Genomic DNA, 26,317 nt, shown 5'->3' with positions numbered 1-26,317 from the left:
TCATACTGCAACAGATGAAACTTTCTTTAGCAAAGCATCTTATGGTGAAAGTCAGTTTGGTTGTTTTGACCAAGTGTCCCACGTCCAGTAGAATTTCAGCAAAATCATATTTTCATCAGAACATGTTCTTGTCAGTCAGTACAATACACTGACTCAGCTTTCGTACTTGATCCAAGGTCAAGATGACCCAGCCGAACATCACCTCTCTTCCTGTTCTCAAACTCAACTCAGACTTAATGTCTCTCTCGCTGCGGTCCTCAGTGTAACCCACGCATGCACGTCCAGATGAGTGCAGATGGGACTAAAACATGTAAGAAAGAAATATGAGCAATAAGAGTTCCGTTTCATTATCCAGAATGCAGCAATACATAATGCAAACATGTATTAAACAGACCTACAGAAGCACCACAGTGCAGAGACGGCGCTTTACTTGCGTGACTGATTCTGCTCTGACCTTAACCGCTCATGCAGACCGCGCTGCATCTCCGGCCCCTTCAAAAAGTATTTGGAAATCGACTTATCATCCTGAATGCTCATTTACCTCCTGCCCGTGTGCAGTTTACTTTGTTTATCCATAACCAGAAAAATGTAAAAGGACACAAACACACAGAGACAAACATTTCATAGCAATCAGGGGTCTCCTCCTTCCACTCTCTTTTCCAGCGGTATCTGTCTCTAAGACAAAGTGATCGGTTAGCTTGGTAATGCCATTAGTTACCATGACGATGTGATCAGTTATCGACTTCAACCCAATCAGTAACCGTAACGATGCAGTCATTCTGTGCATGAGGGCACTGTCGCACAGGGGAGGGCGAGCGACTGATTTCCTTTATCTCATTGGTTGCCAAAGCTTATTTCAGTCATGGTCACGCCGTGTTCATGTCCACTGCCTCTTACGGGGTTTTCTATCTTCTTCTTCTTCTACATTTCTTTTTTTGGTTGTGTTGTCAGACCTGCATTTAGGCCGATGATTCATTTGTCAAAATGTAGGACGTCTCTTTCTGCCTCACGCCTCTCCTCACCATCTGTTTTTCCTCACTGTTTTCCTAAATGTTAACCACTCCTGGCTAAATGAGCGGCTGGCATTTACTGTTCCTCTCCCACAGAAGTGGGATAAAGGAGAGTGTGTGTAATGAGGTGTGAGCAAACACAGCATCTGACCAGATACATAATTGAGAGACTTTAAACCATGCTTCCAGAGGTACTTTTTCAATATGTATGAGCTGCTTTGGCAGCGTACATACATACTGCATATGGGCATGCCGCACACCTTATGGTCAGCTTCTGAAAGCTTTCATGTTAATACCTGACAGGTTGACCAGCTTGTTAAAAATTTGAAATCTGGCTACTTTGACCTTTGACCTACTTTGATGCACCACTACATTCAAATAATAATAATAACATATATATATATATATATATATATATATATATATATATATATATATATATATATATATATATATATATATATTTATTTTAGTGGCTTACCAATGTATAAAGAATCACCCAACAGAAAAGCAGCTTCTCTCAGCTTTCTGATGGTCTATTATTCAATTCAATTCAATTTTATTTATATAGCGCCAAATCACAACAAATGTCGCCTCAAGGCGCTTAATTATACCGCTATCTTTAATTCAGAAGAAAGGTACATGTGTGCCAAGCATAGGGAGGTTTGTATATGTGAAATGGCGCTCTTCATTAAAATATCACTGAACTTCAAAAGCAGGGACATAAAACTTGTTTGCCCTTGATCAACAGAAGAAAATAAAAATGTTGGAAGTCGATGAAAGCCGGACCAAACCAGGAGTAGGCTGGTCAGCGTTATACACCGTTAAACTAGTGGGGTATCTGTAGCCTAGTCCAAACCTACATTTTCCAGATTTCATTAACAGTACCATGCCTGTCCCATGGGTCATATCAGACAAGTTCACCACCATATCTGCACACACATGCAGTTATTATATTCATTGTGAGAGGCAACTCTGTGCAGCAGTTTGGCTTGAATTATCCACCATAGCCTACATGGAGAAAACCATCGCTCACATAGGAGCATAACCATCATCATCCTATACAAGAGCACAGTGTGCATGTGTGCGTGTGTACACACATTTGGAGGGGGGTTGTCTCCCTGAGCAAAAGTGTAATTATCTTATGATGGAACATGATTCCGTATTAGATCCCACAGCAGAGTATAGTCGCCAACAAACGGAAATAACATAAACACGCCGTGGCTATACAGCTTCACGTACAGTGGTAGTGATATTAGATTTCACCTGATTGAGTTTTCTCTTTGTATCTTTCTGAAACGCAATAATGGCAAACACATGTTCAGCATGGCAGAACACCAGGGAAGCCTCAGTCTCTCTAACACAATCTAATATCATCTACTCATAACACAGACTACACACACACACACACTCGTACGCAGAAAACACAAAACTAATTATGCTGAATCTTCCCTAATGGAACGAGAATTTAGATTAATGATAATTTGGGGAGATCAATACATTTTTCTCATCACTGTAGTGTGTGCGTGTGCACTTTTGTGCGCGTGCGTGCGTGCGTGTCTGGTATGAGGAGCAGGATATTAAGGCCGGCTGGTTATTGGCTGAGTTAGAATGATGATGGTGATGATGGGGTGGGGTGTCCCACTTAGAGTTTCTCCTCATCTAATCTCCCACACATGCGTTTCCCTGGCTACCTTTCGCTCACATGATCAAACATCGCAGTGCAGGAATGGATTCCTTTTTTATTTTTGTTTGTTCCTAGCCTCCTCTCTTGTTTTGCTCCCTTGTGGTTGCGCTTTGAGTTAGAGAATATATGCCTCATACCGTCATGTCCCGCCTTGTGGGCCAGCAGTTGGAGATGCTGCATGCGCCCTCCTTTCATGCCACTGAAGTAGTTGCCTCCCAGGCTTTTATTGATAATGCTGCCTTCACTGCAGTTACTGGAGATTGCTGCGTATCAGGGAATAGATGGGAGCTGTCTGTCTTAGGGCCTGGCCTGTCACCCTCATGTCTTCCTTTTCTTTCTATATTGTGTTCTCACTCTTCCCATAAGTATCTAATGTCTTCTTTCCCCTTTACTCTCACTTAGCTGCATGTTTCCCGGCAAACGCCCCCAGCTTCTGCCTCAGTCTTGTGATTTTCAGTATTTTATAATTCCCTTCTTCCCTCCTCCTCATAATTCTTCAGATAGCTTCTTCACCATTGTTAGTATTTCCTGTATAATAAGGATAGGGAAGCTCTGCTTGTTTTTTGCACAATAGAGGCTTTACCACAGTGTCATTGCTGGTGACAGGGTTCTAAATCTTTTTTGTGCCCCTTTCTTTTTTCCCTTTTTTTTGTTGGCCTGCGATGGATGTAGTTTGGGATTGCCACAAGCTCACCTGAGGCAGAACTCTGTGTACGGGGCTGCTGCATCCATTTCTGAAACACATCACCTGCCTCATCAAATGTGTTCTTTGCATATGCAAATGTTCAACGTGCAGTCATGGGCCGTTTGTCTGCACACACGCGCATAAACGCGCAAGGTCGTGATGTGTGATAAATTAAGAGACTTTGAGGGGTGTGGTGAAACGGAAAATAATTTCCCAAAAAGGTTTTTTGATTAATCACGTCTGTTTCAGACATTCAAGGTCAGGTTCCCTCCGATCGCGTCTTCTTCTTTCTCACGCGAGCGAATCCTCACGTTCTCTCTCGTGCACTCACAACGGCACATTTTTCTGTCAAACCCAATCCAATCTCGGGCTCGTTTCCTTGTTCGGCCCTATCTGCCGACACAATGAGATTCTCTGTGTTGTGTCTCTCCATCTCTCATAAGCACCCGTGTGTGTATATGTGTGTGTGTGTGTGTCCTGCTGCTGCTGTAATTGAAGTCGTAACTCAGAGCTAGATACAGTGCTGCTGCTCCCCATGTAAATCAGCAGCTAATAGTAGGAGCGAGCAGAAAACGGCCCTGCAGTGCTGCCTCCTGAATACACACCCGCTCTCGCCCTCCTCCATCCTGCACTAACAGAATGGCCACTGTTCTGTGGTTTAATGTGCATAATGTGTTTTATGCTCATCAGCAGACCCCTTTCAAACACACACACACAGGCAAGCATGAAGACACATGGCTCAGTCTGATACATCTTGTGCTCTCCCCTTTGTGCAAAGTTTTTCTGGGTCATTAATGTCCCGAACGTTGCCCTGACCCCAAGAGGATGCACACCTCTTGTGCATCCTGTTCCTGCTGTCCAGCCTGCTTACAACAGTCAGCCTTTCAGACAGGCAGGCAGGAAGTAGGAAATGAATTTGGTTTGACATTGGGTTTTACAACTAGCTATGAATATATATTGCATGGGTTTGCCCTGTATGCGGATGTGTTCAAGGCTGTCCTTATGTGCAGATATCCCTATAATAGGCCCAGTCTTAATGAAATTATTCAGGGGGAGTTGTGGAGTAGAATTGAGAAGTGGTGATATTCCTTTGACACAATGGGATCATAGATACATCATGGTCGTTAGCATAGACATTAGCCTCCTAGTTCAGAAGAGAAGCCAATTGTCAGTCGGGTGAAGCCTCTCCCTCATTGTTTCTGACACTCTTATCTATGCCCCCGCTCACAGACAAGCTCCAGACAAGGTCCAGACAAGCTGGCATTTGTAGCATTGTATGTTGTGTGTAAAGTGGCAGGGGTTGGCAAGTAGCATCAGGCCAAAGCGTGCTGTCCTGCAGGGGATTGGGGTGTGTCTAAAACCTTCAGTCCTGACATGCTTGGTGTCCTGGCTGTGGATAAGCCCCAGGCTGTGCTAAGGCTAATGCTAAAGGCGGAGCAGGCAGCCATTAAGACTATAAGTCCTCTGGAGTGGAGCTGAAGAGGCTGCCTGCTGCTTTTCAAAATCCCCCCAGGAGCATGTTCTCACTTTCTGTCTTTTACATCTCTCTCATCTTTTCCAGGCTCTCTTCCTCCCTCTGCACCCTCACTTTCACTTGTCTTGTGAATATCTGTTCAGCTGATGATTTATCCCTTAACTTTTCCATTTTTCTCTCATCCTGTCTTCTTTAAAAAAAAAAAATCTCATCCCTCTCTGTGTTTGCCTTTTTTTTTTTTTGCTTTTATTCATTCCTTTTGTGTGTGGCTCTTTCTCCCTGTCTCTTGCCCACTTTTTCTCCCTTTAAAGTGGAGGCAGTATATTGTGGCCTAGTAGAAAGCTTGTCAGCTCAGTGGTCATTAAGTAATCATTAGACTATTTAAAAAAAAAGAACCCAAAGTCTTAGGCAGAGACCCAGCAGCACCTCTGGCGTTCACACTTCTGCCTCATTAAAATTAATGTATCTACAGGTTAGTCTGTTGAATATTCATGTAAGCATCAGGTAATTAGAGAGACTGGCATAAATGACTGTAGGGCAAAGAGGTTATGACTGATCAATACAAAGACTGTGATGAAGGCACAGGACGAGAGGGTTGAATCAGATTTTTTTTTTTTAACCTGAAACTCGATGTATTAAAAGACTTCACCTAAAGCGGCGACAGCACAAAACACACACGCAAGAAAAGAAAAAAAAGGAAAATGAGCTGCAATTTTCTCCCTTGACAAAGAAAAAAGGATAACTTTTTTCTTTGATTCACCATCTCTAGTTGTATTCTCCTCTTCTCAGCGCTCGGCCGGGCAGTTTTGTAGATCCTTTGAAGTTATCCTAAAATTTTGTTACGAGCGTGTGCTTGTGTGAGCTGTGGTTGGTATGCTCTGATGTGCCACAGTAGCATCCTTAGCTGTACACTTCTCCTCCCCCTGGACTCAAACTTGTTTTCATCTGCTATGCTTCATAAACAACAATTGTGCAGTGCTGCTTTTGGGATTTGCAGTGCACTTTGCTATCCCCCCCTTTTTTTTGCATCAAAACTGGGCTGTTGTTTGTAGCCTTTATGTACTTGCCTCCACTGATGACTAAATGGAATAAAGACAGTTTTGTCTCAACTCTGCACTTTCCTGTAGCTATTAAACCAGACAATATCCGCACACATGGAGAAGGGATGAGATGAGGGTTCAGTGAGCCAATTAGTGTGACTGCACTGTGTGGATTTGTGTGTACTGTAATGACTGTACATGCCCAGCAAACTGCTGAAACACAGTATTTCCAGTAGAGCCGAGACAATTGTGGACTGAGCCGTGCTCTGTCTCTCATTACATCTCCATTTCATCAAGTAAAATTCGTTTCAGGCTTTCTGTGGAGCAAAAATCAGACTTTTTGATTAAACGTTATTCAGTCATGGATGCTGATGTAAGGTTTAACTGAGTCGTGGGTTTTTTTGTTGTTTTTTTTTACTTGAGGATGAGCTCACTGACATTCTTAAATATATCCTGGCCACCCTTGTTGATCATGAAGAAAGCGTTGCCCTGGAAACCACAGAGGCAGGTGAACAGTGCAAGATGCTGTCAACGTTAATGCTCAAGGTTAAATAAAAAATTGTTATGTTTATTCCATGAGTTTAAAGAAGAGAATTCAAGTGTTACTACATAAAGAATTCCGTGCGTTGCTGTTCACACCCGACTAACAACTTGACTGGCACGTGAACTAATGCGGAGCAGTGAGAACAAGTGTTTCCAATTACGGATTTGTCTTACTTCGTGGATGAACCCTTGAGGCTTATTAAAGAAACGCTGTAGCAAAAAGCGTGTGATGACAGTTAAAAAAAGGTATCGACAGCCTTGCTGACACACAAGACTGCAGAACTACTCTCGCTGTTTAGGGAATGCACATAGATGATAAGCATCCTTGTTAACAATCAACGCTTGAACTGCCTCCCTGTGCTGGTTTTCTTCCCACAACATAATGAATCTTCCCCCATCAGTGCTGCACATAAAAAAGCACTGCACACTGTACGCACATCATCCTGAATTTTTAGCTCGTCTGCTGCTTGCATCAGCACATGCACTCTTGCTAGGAATGGCTATAGTGTAGCTGACAGAAGGAACTTCGCTCTCTGTGGGAATGGACACGTGTCAGGATTTGACAGGCTGATCTGTGAAGTCGCTTTCACAGCATGAGGATTCTGCAGGGAGCGGAGACTTTTAAGATGTTTTGGCATATGAAAAGATGCATTTTCTTTCCTTTAATTTTGCTTTCTGCTTTTGCGCTCATTGTTCTCAGATTTTCTTTTTCTTCTACTTCTTTTCCTTTGTTTTGGTTGGGGTTTTTTTTGTCCCTTCAGTGTATGCTTGACTGAGCAATAATAACTTGTAATAGCTCATGATGCTACCTAATAGCTCTTAAATAATTAGCCTATTTTAGATTTTTAAATGGCATATCTGTAAACACTGATGTATGAAAGAAGGCTTTCAGCCCCCAGTTTTTCTCCTGGCTGCCGATTCAAACTTCAGAATGGAAATGGCAGAGAATCGCTTTGTCCTGTGCCAATCCAATCCTGCATGGTTCCACTTCAGGAGGTTCGGAAGTAATTCTCCTGAAAAAAAAAGAAAAAGAAAAAAGGATTGCCAGGATTCCACAGGGCTCTACCGCAATTCCGAATAGGGACATTGTCGGGCTTCCTCCCAAGTCTAGTGGGTACAGAGGTAAAGGGGCAATGATGATGACTAATTTAAGATGTTAGCTTTACTCTTACGCAACATGGTGGTCTCACAACGTCTTGTAGACATGCGTCTTTTGAATGCAGCTAAACACACGCATACTGAATGTACGTGGCAGCCTTGAAATATCACAAACGGCTCTCATTTTAGCATGCTTGCCAATCTGTGGATAAGGATGAGCCTCTCTAGGCAGATGGCTATGACCCTAGGCAGTCAATCATTCAGTCAGTCATAGCAAAGCCTACCGTGAGCTAGAAGGGTGCATGAATTTGGGGATACAGAAGGTTGTTTTACAAAGGAGAAACATAAAAAGGAATTGGGAAGCTTTAAAAGGAGGTCAGATATAGTTCAAGTTATCAAACAGGAAACAAAATGTACATGACAACTCATTAACATCTAATTAATACAAATGCACTGCATATTGCACATCATATCTGTTTTTATTTACAGTTTTGGGTTAGTTTGTTTTTACAGATATGCCTGACTCTCAAAGCATCAATACCCAAATTTTCCTTTGAAAATGAATTTTTCAATAAAATCTTTCTTTTAACTTGGGGGAAAAACAAATGTCAAACTGTGCTTCCATCTCAAAATATAAAAAAGGTTTGGAAATTTTCGGATGGAGGATAAGTGGAAAAAGAATATGGATGTCATCCAGCATTTTATGCCAGCTTTAGGTACTCGACAGTTTTTGATATTCAGTGGAACAGATGCATTGCAGCATTGCCAAAACTGTAGGTTTGAGAATCTATGGTGCTATTTGTGTTCTCAAGTATATGATATCTAAGTATCAATTTTTTTATTTTTTTTTTTTATTTTTTTTTTTTTGTGGGGGGGGGGGTTGTGTCTGTTTAATCTTTATGTTGTTAATTACAATAAAAACGGCATCTATAGATTACAACAGGCAGTTTTTTTAAAACTGCTGTTTTAATCCATCCAGAAATCACCCATGTCCTTTAGATAATGCTAGTTGATACCTCAAAATGTCTTTTACACTCATTCTGGTGTGAAGAAAGATGGCATTTCCTCAAGATGCATGTCTATAGCTGCTAACATGTATGAAATCTGTTTCCCTGCACACGGGTTTTACCAGTCAAATTGTTGTTGTGCAGATAAGATGGTTAAAACTAGTTATAGAGGTGGTGTGCCAATTCCACTGGGGAAAAACTGCTAAAAAATAAACTATAAATGCAAAACTATGCAGACCTGTTTGGCTTAATGTATGAATATTTGATTGCTTGTAAGTACCCCTGTTGTTATGATTGTTGAAGACAGATCTTCACTGCATTATAACAAGTATTTTCAGGTCTCATGTAAATTACAGAAGCTCTTACATCATGAAAAAATGTGCTTTTCACGACAGGAACGGAAAATTATGAGGTGCAGGTGGACATAAGATGTATGAAAACACACGATTTCTGTCCTTGTGTTTTCATACATCCTATGACAAGGATGTACATGTCTACATGCATCTTTGTGGTTTTCTACATACTTTGTGCTCAACTAATCCCTCTCCCCCCAGGCATTTGACAGTGGGACTCTGGTTGCGGTCACACCTGATGTACCTGCAACTAATCCTATCGCACAACCAATGTCACTGTAACCAATCCTGTCACAGCACTCAGGGCAGCCTCAGTTCCTTCCTGACATCTCAGTCACACCTCACTGTCGTCTCCTTCCTCTCCTATCTGCTCTCTTCCCTCCTTGCTTGACTTTATAAATGGATCCCTACTTCGTTTACTTTCTGGCAGACTGACAAGACCCCCCCCCCCCCCCCCAAACTGCTTTTGTGTTATATCTTACTTAATAACGTAGCCCTACTTTGCAATCCACCCCACTACCATTCACCCTTGTCTCTTCTCCTGTTCTGCATCTTATCATACATTTTTACTTTGATACCAGCAGACCTCCCATCCTTGCAGCTTTGGTTTTCTTGACATTTCCCTCTCCTTCCTGTTCCCTTCTTTCTCTCTTTCTTGATCAACCGCTGCACCCACCCACACATCACTATCTTTTCCTGCCCTGGTGCCACCAGAAATAAACCTAGCAACATGTCGTCTGTCACAAAACAGAAATTGCATTGTGTACCTGTCACCAGCGCTCACATTTTCCTATACCCATAGAAATGACTGTCTGCTCCTTTTCCTTTTCTCCCTTTTCCCCCATCTCCCTTTATTCCTTGCAGAGAGTAAGCTGAGAGTGCAAAAGAACAACCAGTCTCAGGTGTACCTGGAAGACAGCCGTGTCAGGATCAATTGCTCCATCACCTCCCAGACCAACCAGGACTCCCAGCATACCGTGATGTGGTACGTGAGACGAGCGACTGGGTCGGAGGCTGACGAGCTCCTGCTGAGGATCGAACGCTCCGGGGCCTTCGAATATGGCGCCTACGCAGATGAGGAGAGACTGAGACGGCGTGTGCAGGCTGAGAGGTTGTCACCCCGTCTGTATGTGCTGACGCTGAACAGGGCTGAAAGCAGCGATTCTGGCACGTACTACTGCTTGGTGGAGGAGTGGCTGAGTGACCCAGATGGAGTCTGGTATCGACTCTCCCGGGATTCCTCAGAGTTCACGCAGGTTCTGGTCAGAAAACCAGGTGAGCAAGCAGTACTTTTCCCTTTAACCAAATCCATGTTTATTCCCACTGCAGCGAGGTAGCAGCTGCCACTTAAGCCCTACATTTTGTGATCCTTTAAACCACTTAACCATTGTTAACTCAATCCTTCCTCCAACTTGCTTTCCTCCCTCTATGACATGCTATGTCTCACTCCAATGACCTTACACCTGCCCCAGCCAGAGCTCAGGTGGAAAAAGATGGATTGAAGTCATGCCAGCTGATGGAAAACCCTAATCCTCTTGTCCAGAATTCAAAAACTTGAGCTTAAAGCTATGATGTTCCAACTGCCACCCACACTCTGACATCCCACCTCATTACAGTTATTTTAGGAACACTCCAACTTGTATCTTTTTCCTCTCCCTAACTGAATTTTCCCTTTTCTCATTTACCTAAACCCTCCTACTCTTCATATACAAAGAGATTCTTTGTCTCACCCCATAAACGCCAATAATAACTGAACAGTCCTGCTGAAGGTGACTTTTCAGGCACTTGGGGAGCAGTATTCATCTGCCAGGTGTGCTGTTTACAATGCAGAATTTATAACATTGATCAGGCATCTGTCCAACTAGAGGATGAAAACACCTCGTGATTAGCCCGTAGAGTATGCTTTTAAGTTGAATCTGGTCTACCAGTGCATAGCTGAAGCACTCAGCTACTCACGCAAATGAAAATATTTTGAAATATGCGCATCGTATACAAGGCTTGTTTTGGGGAGACTAACTCATCCCTTTCATGCTTCAGAGAGTTAACACAATATATGTGGAAACCCCTCGTGTAACATGGACTGTAACTTTTATTATTCATGACCCTATAGATTTCAACTTTTATGGACATGTAAACATCTTCATGAGCTAAATATAAAATGCGGTATAAACTTCGTAGATGTTCATTAAGGTGTTAAAACATTCACCCAGAAAGTCATCCAGAAATCTGCCTGTCAAGAAAAAAGATGAGGGGAGACGTGTGCCAGAACTCTCCTTTTTTCCCCTGCTTTCCTGCTGTGCTTTCTGCTTCTCATTATGCTTTAACAAGGAGACCGTTCCAAAACTGTGTGTGAGATGAGTCCAGGCATGCCAAGTCTGTACTGTCATTTTTTTTAAAACTGCAGTGGAACTGGGTCATAGTACCACCCCTGAAGGACTGTAGTATAACCGCACACCAGACACAGTAGCCTTGGGGTAGGATCCAACCCTGCTGGGAAGCTGAAAGACTAGTGATAGCTCTGGGCAGCGCTCTGAGATTTATTTATTTTTTCCTTTTTGTTTGTGCATTTGGGAAGTTTAGTGTCCCATTTTCAGAATCATTTGCTGTTTTGTAGTATTAATTTCTTTGGACTTGTTCAAATTAGAGCAATGACTGGCATTTATTTTCATTCATTTAAAAAGAACATCTCTTCATGATTTTATCAGTAAAACACTGAAATACAGCTACCGAATGCAAAACTGACAGCAAAGAAAAAAGAAAATCATCATCACAGAAGCGTTTTTTGTATGGGGAAAGATAATATTAATATGCTGCTATTCTGAAGATCTTCAGAATAGCAGCATGGTAACCTAATCAGTTAATTAACTGATTTGCTTGTTTTGTATTTGAACTTGAACTAAGCTGAAATTATTAGAAATTTCTTGGAGAGCTTCAGGGTCTTCAATTTCTGTTTATTTTCCGGACCCCTGCAGAGGTTCGCTTGCAGGTTGAAGAACTGGAGTCAAACATGACTGTGGAAGAGTCCGGTCCAATCCGACTAGGCTGCAGCATTCCCTCACAGTCATCCCGAAACTCCCGCTTCTCCGTGTCCTGGTATGTAGAGCGCCCTAAAAACGACAACAATGAGGATCAGCCAGGGGAAGAAGAAGGAGACCGGGAGTGCGTGTTCTCCATTGGACATGATGCCGTTTTTGGAAATGGAAACTGCAGCCCCATAGAGGAACCCGGGCCAAATTCTCGCTTGCAGTTTGAGAGGATGGCCTCTGATCAGTACAGCCTGACCATTCAAGGGGCCCGGCCAACAGACGGGGGCCGATACTACTGCCACGTCGAAGAGTGGCTGCTCAACCCCCGCAACGTATGGTACCGCCTGGCCACCAACAATTCTGGGTACACTATTGTCAATGTATTACAACAAGGTAAGCTCGTAAAAGACAGAATCTTTTGATCTGTCGTGACACTGAAGTTTGCACAAAGCTATACTTTTATCTAACAGCATACTGGTAATTTATTACCAATTAGCTATTGCTTATTTGGAAATCTAGGCTTATCGTATGTATTGTCACACTGTGCAGTCCTAATATCTCCTAATATGTGTTTTGGTGCAGGCAAATGGAAACTAATAATAAACAAGTTATGCAGCTCTTAGTTACTTTTTTTTCTTAATTTCTATCTTGTGGGATCTGGCTTCCTCATTTGCAATTAACAAGTAAAAATGAGAGCCAGACATGGCCGCTTACTGTTTAGCACTGAAGCTGAGTCATTTACAGTGTCAAAAACTGTGCTGGTATTTAAAGCAGTAAAATAAATCAAATTACAAGGCTCAATAAATGAGAGAAGATGATTTAGAAGTGCAAAAAGTGCAAGCTGTAAGAGACCTGCACTCTGTACTTATCAGTACTCAGCTATGTTTATGTGTTTGCTGGGTCCCCTGGTTTTATTGTGTAAAAATGCTTGTGTAATCTCATTTCTAACTAATACAATCTGGTTATATACATCTTTTATTCAGTAAATTCTAGCCTATTCAAATGTGCTGCAGTGACGCCAGGTGAACTTCTAAAAGTTTATGACTACAGACAAAAAAGAGAAAAACTCTGAATGTTCTCTATTTACAGTCATTAAGGTCATTTTGTTTTTCTCCATTACAGAGGGCCACATCATTTTCCTTACTTCCAGATATAGACTAGCTGATCAAAAAGGCACTGAGCTTATCTAAGAAACCTCTAAGTTCCTTCTGTTTTTGCCAAAACTTGGTAAAACTATTTTTAAAAGCCGGAAATCCTGTTAATTATTGTTTTGCACAAATTCTGAGAGGTGTAGTTTTCAATTTCTTTTCCCCCCCACTTATTCTCACATAACCACATATTCATTCATGCGACATCATAGCAGCTTACATATGCTGATACAGCAGCTTCTCAGGTGGAAGTAAGAAATATAGTATGTATGTATATATATCAGCAAAAGGTGATATTTTGACGCATGAATGAGAAACTTTTGAAAGAATAAAACAACTAACATGTGTTTATTTTCTGCCAACAGTGTCCACCGTCCAGTCAGTGGTGTGCTCCAATAGCTCCCTCTTCTACTTTGTCTTTTTTTATCCCTTCCCCATTTTTGGCATCCTCCTCATCGCCCTGCTGCTAGTCCGCTACAAGAGCCGCAACAACAGCAAGAGCCAAGAAGGCAAGAACGGTGCTCCCTTACTGTGGATTAAAGAACCTCACCTCAGTTACTCTCCCACCTGCCTGGATCCGCCAGCTCTCAGCCTGCACCCCGGCTCGGTCGACTAAGCAAGGGTCCTGCCCGACTGCCTCGCTTAAATCGTGGATTTAGCCTACACTATGCCAGGGAGCAGATCTGGACTCCACCTTCAGACCTTACTGTCGTTCACTGCTGTGTTGAATTAGTCAATCAGTTGATCAGTTTGAAAATTCACACCCTGGTGGCTGTCTGTTTTATGTTTAAAAAAGTGTGTGTGCGTGTGTGTGTGTGTGTGGATGAGGTTGTGTCTAGTGTGTAAGCACAATTAACTGTGCACGTGCAAAGTGTGGGAAAGGAAATATCATGAGGTTCTCTCATTTTCTTTTTGTTTTGTCTTTTTTTTGTGAATCTTTATTTCTTAGTTGCATCTTTATTACTCTGAATATTCGTCTATTTTTTGAAATAGTGCGGGGAGGGGAAAAAACTGTGCACATGAGATCACGGGCCAATCTAGGAAGAACATTTAAGAGAAGGAACTCTATAATCAACTCTGGCATTAAGAGTATGCCAAAAAAAAAGTCTCAGCACTGATCCAGGAGCAGCTACAGCCTTGCCCACTATGCTGGTTGCCATAGTGATGTTCTGCGCCCACTGACTTCGTAGCTGCCGACTTGGTTGCCAGGCTGCATAGAGACAAAGGCTAGGACACACAAGTCTGTGTCCTAAGTGAGGATGTGTGTATGTGTGTTGGCCCACCTGCCTTCACAATGAGTTTAGCTTGGCAGACAGAAACAGGTCCTGGTGTGCCACTTAAACACTGCCAGACACTCTGGCCTTAGTGGGAGACTGTCCCACTCTTCTTCTCCCAGAAAAGAAACTGCAAGCGAAAGAGTGGGAGATGGGGAAATTATGGAAACTAAATGAACAGCTCCCTCCTGCTGAGGATATATGTACTTTAACACAAGTGATTTTTTTTTCAGTGCCAAGTCCTCCTTATTTCCTCAACAGCTGCTCTTTGAAATTTTAAAGCGGGGGGGAGGGGGAGGGGGGGGGGTTCAAAGGCAGATTGTAAATACGTCTTCTTACCTCCTGCTGTGGATTTATGGGACTTGTTGGCAAAAACAAAAGAAAAAAATGTACTTATGTTGAATCAGTTGAGTTGTCCTGGTTGAATTTCCACATTCTTGATTGAAATTGAATTCTTGCACATTTCTTTGGATTCCCCCGTACGACCACTTGGTCCTACATCTTTAAAAGATATCAGATGCATATTTTTTTTAAGGGATTTGTATAGCGCCACACTAAAGATTAAACATGTGTAGATGTATCATAAACCACTAAACACATTATCTGCACATCAGAAGACCAGTTTATGATGACAAATGTTTGACTTTTGTGATTATTCTAAGGTTGTTGTTTTTTTTCTATTTATTGTTTTTTACTGTTTTGCATAGCTTTGTAAGATTTTCTTTTTTGCTTTGAATTTCAAAAAAGAAAAAAAACTGCTTTTGCTTGTGTTGCCAGGCAACTGCACCAAGCACATATGTCAATAGCCTGTGTGTTGACAATGTGGTAGAAGTAGAAATGCTAGATTTGTCCTGCGCATTGCAGTCTGTAGCATTTCATACCAGGTTGTCAAGTTCGGTCAGTGTCAAAACACTGTATATCTATAACTATAATGAAATTTACTGTGGCTTTAAATATACAATAGTTGACCAGGCAAGTCACAAAAATAGATTCACGTAAATGCTTATTCAATTTTTTTTCTTATTTTTTGCTCGAGTCGCATTTATTTAGTGAAGTGTGATGTAACACCTTAGGTAGGATGTTTGGTCAAAGACAGTGGAACTGTTTAACATGTCTTCTAATCAAGGATTCTGGCTGAAGGCATCCGCTTCAGCTCCCCTGACGCAAGGGAGAAGGATTGAAAACCTCTGTTGCCTTCTCTGGAGTGCCAGGGGAGGTGTGAAATCCTCTATCCAATGTGGGCCTAACCCCCATTCACTGCCAGACTGGACATGAAAACTCTTGAGAAACGTGACATTATTGTCGTCTCAGTCGTGTCAACGTATATATTGCATGACAATATTGCAGGAGGAAATTTGATGTTTTGTAAACTTCGAACTCTCTGTGAATTGTGTTCGTGTGACAGAGCCCAGCCCAGCCCCTCCCCCGTCCCCGCCCCGACCCCACCCCAAACTTCCTGAGCCAAGAGTGAATACGAAGCCCCGGCCCCAGTCATCATTTACGATATTTGACTGCCAATTCTACATGCCCTTTGAGCCTGTGAAATAGATCATTTCAAGAATGGGTGTTGTGGAGACTGTGTTTGATATTTATTGCTCCTATTCGTCTTTTTAATGCTTTGCTTTTATGCAGCATTTCATTAAACATATTTATGTCAAAAAAAACAACAAAAAAGAAGCTACAAGTATGTTTCCTATACTGTGACACGAGCTACACAGCTTCCTAGTTTTTTTTTTTTAATTTTCTCCAAACGATCCTTTTCAAGTAGACAATACCATTTTAATCTGAGTGAGTCTGGGAGTTAGAAATGTGATGCATGTGCAGCAAATACAGCTACAACTAACCTGATCAGTGTCATAACAGAACCTGGAGCATCAACTAGCCGTCCATCCGTTATTATGCATATGCCAACATGATTGGATAAACACATTTTTGCGGATCATATCCTATCCCGGGTCAGGTGCAAGGTGCTCGGGGGAGAAAAAAGTGCCACACAGTGGAAACGAGACAAGTAGTACCAGCTCAAAGGCCAGCAATATAACGAGGCAACATTTTGATTTTTGAAACTAAGCAAATTCTACATGCATAAAACTGGCCTGTTTTGTATACATAGCGAATGACTTCCCCTTTTTTGCATTATGGTTTCTCAATGGTCCTAATTTTCTAAGTGTTCTCTCACATGAGCTTGCCTAACGACGACCTCGGTGGTCAAAATATTGCCTTATTATTTTTGTGTTTGTTTACGACTACATCTCTTGACAAGATTTTAAAAAAAAACCCTCACAACAGGAAGGAAGTCAGTGACATAAATAACTGGTGTGGTTTGACAAAAATGGTTTCCACTTCTTATGGGCTTGTGCTATCGTCAGCGCTAAATCGAAAGCTAAGAAGGAAAAAACAAAAAGTCTACATGAACTCATTTGTTGGTTGAGTGATTGCCTTTTATGAATTTCAGACATTTCCAGGGATGCTGGATGGGTAAACGGTGCCCACAGAACAGCTGCTTCGGCTTTAATGTGTAAATCCCACAATCTGAGACTTAATTCATGCAACATTAATTGTATCTTTCTAGACTTTAGCCAGGAAATGGAGGATGCGGTTGTGGTTTTTCATGTCACGTTGCTCACTACCATCAATAGCGCTGTACAGTCAGTCTCTAGTGTTTCTGTGGTAATAATACCACCCATACCTCCCAAGATTTCTCCACACATTCTGACAGTCTTGTAGCTGTGTTTTGAGGGCTGCATGTTCTGGCTGTGTGCTGGCTCCGGATTTAGGTGTAAAACAGTGTGTGTTGATGTGTTCAGTTGAACCAGTGATGCTTTATTTTCACTGATGTATTTTTATATCACCATGGTTAATTTATTTTTCCTTATGTTATTCTATCGAATAGTTACCATTGTGACCATTGAAGAGACACTTAGCTATTGTCAGTTTATTGCAATAAAAATACATTGATTGCCTCTTCCTGTTTTGCTTCCAACCGTATACATTTTGCAAAGTTTGGAGATGCGTCATTAAACCGATATATCTATCAGTTCTTCTCACAAAAGTCACGACTTGCTGAGCTGCTTTCTACACCCTTGCAAAACATCTACATTTGCTTTAAATGATACTAGCACTATAGGAGGCATGGTTTTTGTTCAGCTAGTGTAAGATTTTTGTCCTTTGCTGGGCAAGAGTTACTGTATTCTGTATGTTCCGTGTTTATTTTATGAATGTTTATTTATTCATTTGAGTTTGTGCGTAAAAGGAATTTAATCATCATGTTAAAGTATATATGTAGATCGATATGTTTTTGGACACTTTTTTTTGTAGTTTCACCTCTGTATACCATTACAGTGAATTTTAACCAAACATTCAATTAATGTGATTGAAGTGCAGACTTTCAGCTTTATATCAATTGATTTATCAAACGCACAGCATTAACAGCCAGTTTTATACAAAGTCTTCGATTGTCAGATGCTCAAAAAAAAGTGAACAATTGACAATCGTTTTTAAATTCTAATATATACAAGGTATGAGGTCCAACAAGATGTAGATATAAGTGGAGGAAAAAAACAAATCTAACACTGTTGACACTGTTGTCAAAATCTACAGTCAAGAGATGCTTTCCTGAATGGATATACAGATTTTACAACAATGTGCAAACCACTGACTAATAGATTAACTTGTACCAGAATGATGAGAAGAGAAAAGTGTGGAGGAGACAAACTGCTCATGGTCTGAATTCACATTATTTCAAACATGGTGGAAGCAATGTGATGGCCTCGGCATGTATGACTGCCAATACCAGTGAAAGTGATGGGATGAATTCTGAAGTTTTCAGCTCTTTGCTCATATTCAGCTGAAAAGCTGATTTAAAAAGTGCTTCACAGTCTAAAGGGATAATGACCTAAAGCATGCTGCATAACAACCCAAGAGTTTATCAAGGAAAAACTGTGATGTTCTTCAATGGCCAAATCAGTCACCTGACTTTCAGTTACTGAAGACAGAACTAAAGGCAGAAAGAGAGCAGCACCCAAAAGTGGAAAACAAAGGACCAAACATGGCATTTGGGTGACGTCCATGGGTTCTAGGCTTCAAAAGGATTGAATACTTTTGTTAAACCTCTTGAATTAAAGCTGAAACTCAGCACTCCATTTATAGTAAAAACATGTTGTGGTGGTGTACGGAGAAAAAAATTACAAAACTTGTATCATAACTGTAAGTTGGATCTTGGAGATCCTCCCACAAATTAACCAGCAACCTAAAAAAACCAAACACTTCTGCAGTAACACAAGTCCAACACAGGTGGAATTTTTCAATCTTTTACCATCACTCCATCAAACACTGCGCAGTAAACTGTCTTCAGTCAGTCTATGCCATTTGTTTTTCTCGCTCACTTTCTCCCAAATTCATATTTACCTGTTATAATGCACAGAAATACCCAGTGATGCCAAGAACAAATTCTGAAATTATTTCCATAAAGCATGGCCACAGAAAAAGAAAGGGTGAGGGGGAAAGAAATTGTGGTTTGGTTTTCATCTGGTTTTGTTATTCATGCAGATTCTCAACTTGCCTGAAAGGGAGGCCACCGTTAAAGATCTGTTGATGTAGATAGCTAGCACACACTGTTAACACATTGATGGTTGTTGGGTGTTTTTTGTGTGTGTTCTTTTCTGGCAAACTGTGTCGCAACTTCACAGGATGCAAAACACCAATGGTCCCCCTTTGAGCACTATTTCCCTGTCCCAGTTCATTCAAGATTTCTGTGCTGTCTGTCTCCACTTTCTCAAGCATTCCCTCTATGAGGAAAGATGTGTTTTGCATACAAGTTACCAATAATCACAAATCCATAGTTCTTGCAGAGAATCTAGACACCTAAGGGCACACTTGGGCAGACAGTACTTAACGATCCAGAGCAGCAGGGCAGTAGTCGGGCAAATATATTATGATTTATTACCAATAGAAGAGAGAAAGTGCTGGAGAGAATGCAAAGAAAGGACATTTTCTCTTCTGCTTGCACTATGGTGAGCTTGGATGCATAACAAACAAGGACAGGGATAAAAATGTTTGAAGATGGATACAGATCATGTGTGAATTTCTGCAGGGAATATTCGCCTGTGTGCAAAAACATGTTAGCTTAATCACGGAGCTTAGTATCTGCTACAGACAGGTTGTTTGGTTCTTAGAGAAGAGACATAAGGGAGGCAGAGCTACAAAATTAACACTCTGTGAAGGGTGATTGGTAGATGAGGACTGTGTACAGCTTGTTGATCTCACTGTTGTATGATACCACATTGCTTTGTGTAGTATGACTCACTCGGTGATGTAAGGCTGAATCAGAAAGAACGGGCATGAAATGTTAATCTGCACATTTACTTCTCGAGACATTAGCGTGGATGATGGACAAGAAGCGGTAAAAGTAGAAAACAGATGTGCCACCTGTACTCTTGAAAATTGCACTGTAATTTGCTATTGATGCCTCAGCAGCAGTCTTTAATCTGTGATCTGTGTAAAAGCTGCTTGAGAAAAGAATCAATAGCTCCATTCAAGACGTGTTTGTAAAGGTTGTTCGTTGGGGGGGGGAAAGGTCAAGAGATTATCATGGACACTTACAGGCAAATGATGTAATGCAGAAGACACCTCTACTGACAAACCAACAACAAAAACCCTGATGGCCCCACATCATTCATTATAGATATAAAACATTCAAACACACACTGAAATATTTTCATCTTATTCATAATTGATACACAAAAAATGAGTCTATTTCCACTGGTTTGGCTAAGAGGAAGTAAACTGGTGCTAAGGTTGCTGCAACATTCGCTTGGGACCCCAGCATTTAGTCTCTCAATTCTCAGAGGAAGCCGGGAGATTCAGATGCAGACCTAATTAAGATGAGCTTTTAAAGCTTGATGGATGGAATTGCCTTGCAAAATATTTGGTTTTTGTGAAGAAGAAAAAATTAAGAAAGTCCACTTAATCTCTTGAGCTTTTCAAAGCACACAGGACTTTTGACTATGAGAAGGTTTCTTTGCTAGATGTATTTTAGAACGAAGCCTTAGTGAGCGGGAAGAGCAGGGGTGAAGGTAGCGCTGAGAGAGTTTTTAAAGATTAAAGACTAGTGCTACCCATTTTATGATGCTGGAAGTACAGCGGTGGTAACATACAACAAAAATAAAGGTGAAGCTTTGCTATATACACATTTAGTGTCGCATTTACACCATGAAAAGCGCCTAAATCAAGTGCACTGAGGTTGGCGGGAGCATGTATTGCACAAATTTGATCAGCTTTAAAATCATTTCGTTTAAAATAAAAACTGTGTCAGCCAGAGGAGGCTGCTAAATAGAGGCAGAGGAGATTTCTCCTCGTCTGTTTTCTAGAGGCATGAAGGAGATCAAAACATGAAAGAGTAATTGCTTGAAATAAACTATTACCCAAATTTCAGTATAATTTATAGATTTTTTTCTGCTCTTTAGACATAATCCATTCCAATTTTGATTAAAATGTTTGTTTTAACCCCTGCAGGGAAGGCAGGAGGGGAAACGACTGCCTGCATGTATGCATGGGTGTGTGTACATTGAATATACAAAGGTACTGGACCACACCTCTTAATCGTTGATGTTTTTAGTCCTGTTGCCATGGGGGTATATAATAAACCAGGCCAGGCAGTTTACAACACTTGTGAAAGAATGTGTAGCTCTAAAGATCTCGTGTAAGTTCAGTGTCTGTAGTTGTAGTAAAATGGCATATTTGCAATAAGGCCTATATATTTTCCTAGATATCTTGCAATCAACTGTTAAGTGGTTTTATTGCAAAGTGAAAGTGTTCAGGAACCACAGCAATCCAGTCAGGATGTGGCAGATAAAGCTGAAATCATGCTGAGGGGCATAGTCCATAAAAGTCGCCAACACTTTGCTTACTCAATAACTGCAGAACTCCAGACCTCCAGGCATTAATATCAGCACAGAAATTGTGCCCTAGAGCTTCGTGACATGGATTTCCATAGCCAAGCTGCTCCTGTAGATGTAATGTGTAGGTGTCTCAGCACTTTTCTGCATATACTGTAAGTATGCAAGAAGGAGCTTGTGTTGCCCTTCTGAAGGAAGATCTGCATGCCAAGACATGCACAACAGTGCACCACCAGAAAACATCCTCCCTAACCAATCAACAGCCACAATACATTATTGATATGACAGTATGTTACTGATTCTCTGTACTACACTCTGTGAGTGCAATGAATGTTTGTAGAGACATAGAAGCAAAATACATTTAGAATTATAGAGTCATGATTTCTAACTTGCAAACAAATTTTGCTTGCAAGTTAGAAATTTCAATGGACTCATTTCTTTTTTCATTTTTATTTTTCTCTTCTTTTTTTTTAGCGTTAGCTTGCTACTTGCATTAACCAACTGAGCAGTTAGCTTGTTGTAGCAGAGCTGATGCATTTTTTTTTGGCATAATGTACTGGGTGCTATGTCATCATTTGCTGGGACTGTTATGAAGGGGCTTTAGAAAACAGTCCAAAATTTTCATGTGACCCTTTTGGACAGTGCATATAAAAAGATGGACATACACCACCATTTTTAAACTGAATGTGATCAGTAAGAGGTAGACTGACTGAATAAGAGAAGGGCAATGCAAGCTAATGGGGTCATTTAATGTAGAACTGAGCAATATGTTATATTTCATGAGCTAAAAAAAATAAGAAGTTATTATTAAAATGTTTTCTGAGGTTATAGATCAATTTAGCCAACCAAGCACAAGACTCGCCTCCTACTGGACATTTGGAAAAATGCATTGCAGACTCAGACGCTATATACAGATGGCAACACATCAAGCATTCCCATCAAGAACTCAATAAATAACAGTTGTAATGAAATCTAAAAGACTTAATCTAACTTAATCTTTTGTTGAATGTTAAAATGTAGAAATAGAGTAAGTTCCCAGCTAGTGTAAAATAGCATGATAAGTTTGTTTTCCTCCTCTCCAGTTTTCACCAGTCCCCACTAATGTTAACATCACGGAAGTGCACAAATATGTGAAATTGTCATTTAGGTCTCTAGGGTTTGTTCTCTGGGGTCTAATTATAATATTTCATGGCAGTCGATCTAGCTAAGACCATAGGCCTTACATATAGTTATAAAAAAGGAGCTATATGCAAGCTAATTGTCACCTTCCAGAAAATGCATTATTTCACACATCAGTAGGCCCAGCAGGAGCTGAGAGGCAATGAGGGCAACCATACCTCCATTACTATCCATTATATCCATTATACATTAACAGTATATTCTACAAAGTAGCCCACCTTGCTGAGAGCTGAAGCAAAAAAGATCTTTTGTAAATTTATCTTAGGCAAGATGTTTTTAATTGTTAATATAATGATGCACATTCAATCAGACGAGCCCTTTATGCATAAGTAAAGTTGGTAAACAGCAAGCTAATCAGTGATGTGCATCTTGTTCTCCTGTGGGATGCCAAGTAATTATGAATGAGCAGGAGCAGGCAAAGCGAGTTCACTAATGTGCCTTTAGTGCTGAAGAAGACTGGAGGAGCAGAAAGATATAATTCTGCTATACAATAATCCCAGAAAAGGAGGAAAGAGTGAGGAGGCAAAGATGGTGCTGCGGGGAATAGATGGAACAAAATAAATGGCAGCAGAGAGAAGAGTAGGAGAGGAAAATACAGAAACATAAAAAACATATTCCCCTGTGACAAGCTAGCTACTTCAAACAGCATCTTTGGATGAGCCAGTTGAGTATTTGACAGCATGTAGTAGGCTTTCCTATCTTGTTTTTCATCTCTCGTGATCATGCATATGGTAAGAGATACCGGTATCAGAATGTTTGAGACCCTGGGGTAAAATTTCCAGATGTAGATGTAGATACTCATACTCAAACCAGGTGTTAAAGCAGAACCCTGTTGTGGTAATGTGTGAACTGCAGTCTATCGAGACAGGTTCTGGAGGGACATGCTGTTTGCTGATCTGACCACCTTCACTGTTTGGTTGTACACCCTGTGGTACTCTGTTGAAGTCTGCAAACACCTCTGCCAGGCATTGAGACATTCAGCTCTCTGAAGATCAAAAGCCCCGCATGACGGCTGTCTGGATCATTTTTTTAGTGTAAAATCGTTTTGTGGACTTTCAACACCTGCTCGCGCAGGCGCTCTCAGCCATTCCCAGTGTGTGGTGTGTGTCCATTGTTTTATTTTGCACAAGGCCAGTAGCATGCTGTGAAAGGCATAGGTACTTTACATGTGACTAGGAGGACAAGCCAAGGACTGATTGATCTGGGACCATTCTTCTCTGTGCTCCAGTCATTCCCACATCTATTATGGCCTTTAACCACAAATAAGAGTACCTCTGGATGTTGTTGTCATGGCACTGGAGAAGGAAGTTTCTCATGGCTGACTTTGATCTATAAGTTAAGGGCCAGTATGTGAGGTGTGTGCATGTGTCCCTCTTTGAGCATCCTCTAACCCCCGTGAACCGGTTCTGTTCTTGTTCCCACTGCTGCTGCCGACATTTCTCTCTCTCTCTCTGCTTTTATAACTTTGTAACAAATCAACAAATGGTATGTAGATAGTGTGGAGAGTGAAACAGCAACTGTTAATTAACTAATAATGACACTACGACATGGCTTAAGTAGTGTGGAGCATGTGTAGGTGCTGACGACTCACTCACATTGAATTGTCTCTCATTTCCAAGTGGCAGCAACACAGGCATACAAAACGGCTGTCATCCTCTATTAGAACAGAAATTGGTCACAGGAGATTCACCCAATAATGCGCAAACACACATATAATACACAAACTCAACTGTAACACGCTCGCACAGTATGCAAACCTCTATATACACGTGTGCATCGACCCTGTAAGCAAAGATGATGACATTATCTGCCGTTATCTGTGATGTTAAAATAAAAATACAGATTTTTAGGCATCAATATTTCAGCAGCTCTGTGAATTGCCTCCAAGACATATGCTGCATTATTAAGAGTGAGCTGCTTGCAGTTTGAAGTATGTCATGGGTGATTCTCATTGACAGGAGGGATTCTTTCAGCAGATAAAGAGATGAGAGAAACCACAGATATGTCTCTGGTCTTTCTGGGTGTGCAGGAAAAACAAGGTTCTGCATCCAAATCTGATTCAACAAATGCAATGCTACATATCGATTCCTGGAAACACATCCTGCTCGTAAACTTGCATTTCTCCTTGTTCAAACAAATCAGACACTGGCACCACTGCGAGACAGTAATCGATTGAAAAATAACAGCCCCCTTTTTTCAGTGTAATGATTGAAACTGACAGAGCAATAAAAGTCTTTGAAAAGCAGTCAAAGGTTAAAACAGTGTTGTCAATATGCAGAGAGACAGACAGCTCCTCTTATTCACAGCAATCACTCTGTGTCCAATTATCTGCTGAATTTGTAGCGTTGTTGTTCACACTAGTAAGCCTGAACACACCATAGATTACAGCACAGAGTTTTTAATCTGGAGGCGTGTAAAATATTTGTTCGTGTTTACAAATGAATAAATACACCCCTGACTATTTAATCAAAAAGGTTTTTGTCCAAACTCGCCATCTTGTGTACAAATGGGAGAGGGGGAAAAAAAAAATCAGTGGAAGCCAGTCACGCAGCTTGGATCGTGTACTCTAGATTTTCTCTGTGGAGGAGCCATTAATCTCCTTCCACTTGAGTTAAAAGAGCTGTGGAAAATATACCCAATGACAAGCAGAAGTCTAACACTGAAAACCTGAGTGAGGATTAATAAAAACAGACTTAATATCAATAGTAGAAGAGATCGAGCAGGCTGCTGCAGTGAAATGTAAGATTTAATTGTCAACATATAACACAAGGTTATATGACAAATTCAAATTTTGTAAATGTATTGCACTAACAAAGAATAATAACTAAATTGCCCGAGGAAACAAACCGCTCCGGAGTCTGGTGGTACAGCATTGGATCCCTCCTCGTTTTGCCAGATGGCAGCAGGGTAAACAGGCTGTGGTGGGTATTTTTTTTTAGTATCCTTTGAGCTGTGTGGTGAAAATCAAAGCATTTTGTGATGCTTCTAGTTAAGTTGCTCTCCACTGCTCCTGAGTAAAAGTTAACAAGAAAATTCAGTTTTCTTAAGAAGTACAGTCACTCCTCAGCGTCCTTAACCAGGCAGGTGTGTGCCGGCAGTGACAGGTTCTCTGCGATACTCATTCCTGGGAACTGAAATATGTTCACCTGCTGTTCATCAGCTCCACTAATGTATAATGGGGTTTGAATTCAAGATTATTGCTGCAAGATTAATGTTTAAGGAGCACCTACAGTTCTGTCTCATTGAGGCAGCTCCAATTTTATGTCTAAAATATTTACAGTGTGTTAAACTATTAACATTTGTTTATTTTTCATACTGCTGCAGGCATTACTTTTAAACATGCATCTTTACACTGAATTGTTGTATTAAGACTGGATTTGCAGTAGCCTGTAACATGGACATCCTTCTATTTTGACAAATAGAGAGAAGTGCCTGCTGGATAAAATTCAGTGTACTCCACATTTTTGACTTGTTTGAAGTGTTTCAACCATTTAAACAGGATCACAACCTACAACACCTTTCTAGTACCGAGTTGGATGCCGATGAGATCTGGTGGCCGTGGAGACCATTTGAGTACAGTGAGCTGAGTCTGCTCAAGAAAGCTGTTTGAGGTGATTTGAGCTTTGTGATGTGTTATCTTGCTGGAAGCAGCCGTCAGAAGATGTGTACAGTGTGGTCTTAAGGCATGCATAAAAGCTGTGGTATTTAAACAATGCTCAACTGGAATTAAGGGGTCCAAATGAGCCAGAAAAATCCCCCCTTGACCACCATTTCAGCTCTACGACATACCTGTATTCTTGATGCAACGAAGGATGGATTCTCCAAATCTCCAAAAGTTGATTCTGTTCAACTGCATGTAGCGTTGGGGAAACCTGCAGTCACCTGAGACTGAAGAAG

At 41.1% G+C, this 26,317-nt stretch overlaps 1 protein-coding gene across 1 annotated transcript in view; it reads left to right on the top strand.

The window, feature by feature from the left end:
- The window catches only part of igsf3 (immunoglobulin superfamily, member 3), a 76,432-nt gene extending 61,806 nt beyond the window's left edge, over nt 1-14,626 (top strand). The window contains exons 8-10 of the mRNA XM_035906620.2: nt 9,762-10,172; nt 11,870-12,316; nt 13,437-14,626. Coding sequence (XP_035762513.2) covers nt 9,762-10,172; nt 11,870-12,316; nt 13,437-13,687 — 1,109 coding nt within the window. The 3' untranslated portion in view covers nt 13,688-14,626. The remainder of the gene's footprint in view (nt 1-9,761; nt 10,173-11,869; nt 12,317-13,436) is intronic.
- Nucleotides 14,627-26,317: the final 11,691 nt, after the last annotated feature.

This window comes from Neolamprologus brichardi, chromosome 16 (assembly GCF_056152115.1).
Source record: "Neolamprologus brichardi isolate AB-2024 chromosome 16, ASM5615211v1, whole genome shotgun sequence".
NCBI classification, from domain to species: Eukaryota; Metazoa; Chordata; class Actinopteri; order Cichliformes; family Cichlidae; genus Neolamprologus; species Neolamprologus brichardi.
The sequence above is the reverse complement of the archived record's forward strand: the minus strand, read 5'-3'. Positions and strand labels throughout refer to the sequence as shown.